We start from the raw sequence: 6,246 nt of genomic DNA on the forward strand, positions 1-6,246 counted from the left end.
TTGTTGCCTTGCAGATGTCACATGAGCCAACCCTGTTGCCTAGTTTGGATAATGAAACATTTGCAAGAAAACATAACAGAATAAGAGAGTTGGAAGGACCTTGTAGGTCATCTACTCCACCCCCACCCTGTTTTCCCCAAACAGGAGATTTTACACCCTTTCTGACAGAGGGCAGTCCAGTCTCTTCTTGACAGTTTCCCGTGATGAAGCTCCAACTTTTTTTTTTAATTAAAAGTTTTAATAAGTTTTACAATTATATACCTTTCCCCTTCCCTCCCTCCCACCCAAACCCACCTCCCCTCCCACCGTCCCCCCACCAACCTCCCAGAGCAAATACAGGGTATAAAAATTTAGCAATCATAAACTAAAATAAACTAACAAACTTTAGTATCATCCCTTCGCTTGTACTTTTTTGTAAAGCTAACTTAGATAAGTTGTAACATTCCTTGTTCATTCATTCATAAGCTAACTGAAATTTCTTAGTAATTGTAATTGTAATTGTAAGTTTATTTATAGGCCGCCCTTTTCCCTGAGGGGACTCAGGGCGGCTTACAACTTGTGGGAAAGGGAATACAGACAGTAACATATAAAAACAGTACATGATTAAAAATAGAAACAACATTCATCATTCGGGTAGGGACGAATTACAATCTTTAACCCCAGGCCTGACGGGATAGCCAGGTCTTGAGGGCTGTGCGGAAGGTCTGGAGGGTGGTGAGGGTACGAATCTCCACGGGGAGGTCGTTCCAAAGTGATCGTTCCAAAGATCGTTCCAAAATTAGTCCCATATTTGTTTTGATTATAATCAGTCCATCTTCTCCACTCCAATTTGTATCTCTCATCTGAATGGTCCTTGAGGTATGCTGATATTTTAGCCATCTCCGCTAAGTTTGTTACTTTTAAGGTCCATTCTTGAATAGTAGGCAAATCTTCCTTCTTCGAGTATTGCGCCAACAATCTTGCTGCCGTTGTTAATTTGAATTCTTTTTTAAAAAATGTGTCATTGTTAATTTTAATTGGGTTTGGGGATATCCTATTTAATTTCTTTTTAACTTTTGTAGTATGTGTTTCTAAGAGCCGAGGTGGCGCAGTGGTTAGGGTGCAGTGCTGCAGGCCACTTCAGCTGACTGTTATCTGCAGTTCAGCGGTTCTAATCTCACTGGCTCAGGGTTGACTCAGCCTTCCATCCTTCCGAGGTGGGTGAAATGAGGACCCAGACTGTGGGGGCGATAGGCTGACTCTGTAAACCGCTTAGAGAGGGCTGAAAGCCCTATGAAGCGGTATATAAGTCGAACTGCTATTGCTATTCTTTTAATGTTGTACGCCACCCTGAGTCCTTGGGAGAAGGGCGGCATATAAATCGAATAATCTCAAATCTATTGGGTATTTACTGGACAGATGCCCTTCCTGATGCCTACACAGAGTTAGCAGCAGACAATTACACATAAGCATCTGTCGCTGCCTAGGAGGGAACTCATAGCTTCCCGAGCTCTGCTTCTATCTCTGTTGTATTTTCTTATTTGAGGGGCTTCAAAAGAAACCCCAAGACCACCAAAGGGCCATCACTGCCGCAAGGAAGACCAGAGCTGCATTTCTGATGAAGTGTTTTTCGGAGGACTTGCTAAACTTTTGGCCGTGACCATGGTTCCGGAACCACTCCACCACTTCGCGGAGGCTGTAATGCTGAGGCTTGTAATCCAGTTCCCTTCTAGCTTTGGCTAGGCTGAAAAAATGAGTCACGCCGGTTTTGTAAACTTCGGTGCGAGTGAGGAGGGGCTGAAAGTTATACAGGCGTCCCACTGCGAAGTGGACCAGTTCCGTAACAAACGCAAAGAAGTAAACAAGGGGCAGTGGGAGGCGGAGGGACGGGTAGGTGTAGCCTAAACCTTCCACCAAAGGGCGGAAAAATTCAAAATTATTGACCGGCCTCCCATCCGAAATGAAATAGGCTTGGCCAGCAGCCGTATGGTTTTTGGTGGCACCCAGAGCCTCTGCTGCTAAGATGTGAGCTTGCACCAGGTTATCTACATGCACAAAGTCCACCAGGCTGCGAGGATTCCCGTAGACACACCGGAACCATCCCTGCTCAACGTAGTTGACAATCCTTGGAAGATGCCTCTGCTCTCCTGGTCCATAAATGCCAGCCGGCCTTATGGCGCAGGTCCTCAAAATTCCCCGGCCATCCCTTAGGACTGTCCCGTTGGCCTCCAGAACTTTCATTTCAGCCAAAGCTTTGGTCCTTGAGTAATGGTCTGGGTGAAGATGTAGGGGTAGATAAGGCCAAGATTCATCTCCATTTTCTATGACTTGGCCTCCAAAGACTACATTGTACGTGCTTGTGTATATAAGTTTGGGGACTCCAACTCTCCTGCAAGATTCGATGATATTGTCGGTTCCTTTGACGTTCACCTCTTCTATATGTTTTGGGTTGAGCTGCTCCCGGCCAGACATTCCATAGGAAGCAACATGGAAGACACAGGACACACCCCGGAGTGCTTCCTCCACTTCGTGGATCGCGCAGATGTCACCCTGCACAAATGTCACACCCTTGGGCATCTCTTGGGTAGGCTTGGAAACATCGAACAGGATCACATCCACTTGGCTCTTGGCTAAGGCTGAAGCCAACCTGGAACACAACAAGGAATTAGTACAGCTGCTGAGGACAAGAAGGGAGGCTTGCAACTTTGAAGCAGCAGATCAATCAACGGACGCGTCAGTTGATTAAGAGGGCAGGGCTGGCATGTTATTCTGATAGGAAACAAAGGCCAAAATTGTAGAGGTGGTTCTCGTTTATTAAGCTCCTTCCCACATCAATGGAGCCTCACACACATGGGGAAGAGAGAGGGGAGAGAGAGAGGGAGGGAGGGAGAGGAAGGAAGAGATAGACAGACAGACAGACAGACAGACAGAAGACAGACAGATAGACATGGATGGATGGATGGATGGATGGATGGAAGTAGAGAGATAGAGAGTGAGATGGGGAGGGAGAGTGAGATGTAGAGAAAGAGAGATGATAGATATAAGAGAGACAGACAGACAGACGATGGATGGATGGATGGATGGATGGATGGATGGAGAGAGATAGAGAGCGAGATGGGGAGAGAGAGCAAGATGGAAAGAAAGAGAGATGATAGATATAAGAGAGAGACAGACAGACATGGATGGATGGATGGATGGATGGATGGATGTAGAGAGATAGAGAGCGAGATGGAGAGAAAGAGAGATGATAGATATAAGAGAGAGACAGACAGACATGGATGGGTGGATGTAGAGAGATAGAGAGCGAGATGGGGAGAGAGCGAGATGGAGAGAAAGAGAGATGATAGATATAAGAGAGAGACAGACAGACATGGATGGATGGATGGATGGATGGATGGATGGATGTAGAGAGATAGAGAGCGAGATGGGGAGAGAGAGCGAGATGGAGAGATAGAAAGAGAGAGAGATAATAGATAGCTAGATAGCTAGATAGATAAATAGCTAAATAGACAGACAGACAGACAGACAGACAGTTTGTATGTGTACAGAATATGAACCAATTTGGATGCATAAATACCATTTTCCAAAGGGCGTAATTACTAACATTGCAATTTATTCACAAACAAACAAGTGTGATTCTTCGCGGAACAAATACTCACTGAAAGCCAAAATATCCACTTCCACCCGTAATGAGGACAGCTTCCTTGCTGGGATTCTCTCTTTCCATGTCTCCGCCCACAATCCTAAGCTATAAAGAAAGAGAAAGCATGATATAACCTTGGTGCGCACAACATGCAAGCCATAACATGTTTGTCTGAATTTTATTTTAGGTTTATGTGGGTTTTTGGTTTTTTTAAAATCCAAAGCATTTTAGCAAGCATTAAAATGCCTCTTTGGTCTTAAAAATCCTGCCTTCAGCCAACTTTTCCCCAAACTTTAATTGGACTCGACTCCTACTGGGGTGGGCCACGTTATTTAGGTTTACATAAAACCTCACCTGTTCAATGTTTACACACCCCAAGCACACAAATCGATCTCTGGGGCCTATTTTGCATGTGCCTCAAACATTCTTGTTTAATGATCTACCTGGGGGAGATCCAAACTCTTCTGTCCTTGGCCAAGCAATTCACATTTCACTAAAAAAAGATAGGAAAAAGAGTCTAGCCAGAATCTCCTCTGGTTCTCCACAAGCAGGCAGGTTTGGGGGATGATGGAAGCTGTAGTCCAGCACGTTTGGAGAGGCTGATTTGGGAGGGAGGCAGGGTGGGCCGGAATAAGCCAACATGGTGCCCCCCGCAGTGTTTTGAAATGACACCAACCCTGAGAGTTGCAGCTGGAGAGCCAGATAAATATGAGCCAGCCGTGTGCAGCGACAGCCAAAAAAGCCGATGCAATCCTAAATGGGATTAACAGAGGGATCCAATCAAGATCAAGTGAGGTACTAATTGTTCCTTAATCGCTTATTTGTACCCTATGACTATCATTAAGCCTTGTACCTTACGATTCTTGTCGAGTGTATCTTGTCTTTTTATGTACACTGAGAGCATATGCACCAAATAGCAATAGCAATAGCCGTTAGACTTATATACCGCTTCATAGGGCATTCAGCCCTCTCTAAGCGGTTTACGGAGTCAGCATATCGCCCCCAACAACAATCCGGGTCCTCATTTTACCCACCTCGGAAGGATGGAAGGCTGAGTCAACCTTGAGCCGGTGAGATTAGAACCGCTGAACTGCAGATAACAGTCAGCTGAAGTGGCCTGCAGTACTGCACCCTAACCACTGCGCCACCTCGGCTCCAAAGACAAATTCCTTGTATGTCCAATCACACTTGGCCAATAAAGAATTCTCTTCTCTTCTCTTCTCTATTCCTTATTCTATTCTATTCTATTCTACTCTATTCTACTCTATTCCATTGTTTTATTCTATTCTATTCTACTCCAATTCACGCCACACCACGTCATTCTATATTCTCTCTTCTCTTCTCTTCTCACTAGAGCTCTGGGCTGCCTTTAAGAATCCATGAAGAGTAGGGCCTTGTCTCTAAAGCCTTAGTAAGACCACACCTAGAATGCTGCATCCAGTTTTGGTCACCACACTATAAAAAAGATGTTGAGACTCTAGAAAGAGTGAGGAGAAGAGCAACCAGGATGATTAGGGGACTGGAGGCTAAAACATATGAAGAACAATTGCAGGAACTGGGCATGGCTAGTCTAGTGAAGAGAAGGACCAGGGGAGACATGACAGTAGTCTTCTAATATTTGAGGGACTGCCATACAGAGGAGGGGGTCAAGCTATTTTCCAAAGGCCAGACAAGGAATAACAGATGGAAACTGACCAAGGAGAGATTCAACCTAGAAATAAGGAGGAACTTTCTGACAGTGAGAACAACCAACCCATGGAACAGAAGTTGTGGGAGCTTCATCCCTGGAGGCTTTCAAGAAGAGACTGGACTGCCCTCTGTCAAAAATGGTGTAGGGTCTCCTGCTTGAGCAGGGGGGTGGTGGACTAGATGACCTATAAGGTCCCTTCCAACTCTGTTAATCTGTCCCAAACATCTGGAGAACATCAAAGTATCTTCTTTCTCCAGCCCTATCATCAGTGTCAACCACAAGGGGCTTACCTTTTGGACACTGGAGGTGATGGCACCTGTGGATTTGGACCTGGAAGATGCTGGGGCTCTTCCCTTCCCCGGGCTGCGGATGATAGGTGTTGCAGTCGGCCGCGGTTTGGTGAAACCGGAGCGCCGGCCTTCCTACGTTTCTCTTCTCTTCCCCACGGACTGTCTCCGCCCCATCGCCCCATCGCCTGGTGAGAGGTGGATCCCGTCGCTCGCCCCACATTACGTATCTCTAGCTACAGGCTGGACAGCTCCCATCCCCGTTTGCGGGGCACCCAAAGCCCATTCCTGCCTTCAGCGCAGCGAAATCTCCGAGTTAAACACACACAGACAGACAGACAGACAGACAGACACACACACACACACAACCCCGCGGGCGCCGATCCATCGGAAGAAAGAAACTTCGCTCCGCGCACCCGACTCCCCCTTTCTCTCGCTTTCCGAGGAGGTTTTTTTTTTAGGACCTGGGGGCGGCCGGGGGGTGGGTGGGTTCCGACATGGCGCCTTCCAGGCGTGGCGTTCCGTACAACAAGATGTCGGAGCGCGCAGGCCGGGAGCCGTACGGCCGAAGGATTTGCAGGGAAATGCCGCGTGGGCTCCGCTCCTTTCGCGATCCGGACTTGCAATCTTAAAGGTTGCCCTCCTTC

General features: G+C 46.9%; 1 protein-coding gene across 2 annotated transcripts; it reads right to left on the minus strand.

Moving 5' to 3' along the window:
• Positions 1 to 551: 551 nt before the first annotated feature.
• SDR42E1 (short chain dehydrogenase/reductase family 42E, member 1) lies at positions 552 to 5,934 on the minus strand. 2 transcript variants are annotated; one of them, XM_087728922.1, is made up of 4 exons: positions 5,603 to 5,934; positions 3,977 to 4,115; positions 3,639 to 3,722; positions 552 to 2,626 (listed from the first exon to the last, which is right to left on the minus strand). In XM_087728922.1, exons 3-4 carry the CDS (start codon positions 3,704 to 3,706, stop codon positions 1,531 to 1,533), a joined length of 1,164 nt encoding a protein of 387 aa, XP_087585048.1. In that variant the 5' UTR covers positions 3,707 to 3,722; positions 3,977 to 4,115; positions 5,603 to 5,934; the 3' UTR covers positions 552 to 1,530. The 2 variants fall into 2 exon arrangements, with proteins under 2 accessions (XP_087585048.1, XP_087585049.1); XM_087728923.1 differs by lacking the exon at positions 3,977 to 4,115 and having other exon boundaries at positions 3,639 to 3,727.
• Positions 5,935 to 6,246: the final 312 nt, after the last annotated feature.

The sequence above is a fragment of the Thamnophis sirtalis genome, unplaced genomic scaffold, assembly GCF_051295495.1.
Source record: "Thamnophis sirtalis isolate CommonGarterSnake01/CBP01778 unplaced genomic scaffold, rThaSir2_p1.2 scaffold_14, whole genome shotgun sequence".
In the NCBI taxonomy this organism is placed as follows: Eukaryota; Metazoa; Chordata; class Lepidosauria; order Squamata; family Natricidae; genus Thamnophis; species Thamnophis sirtalis.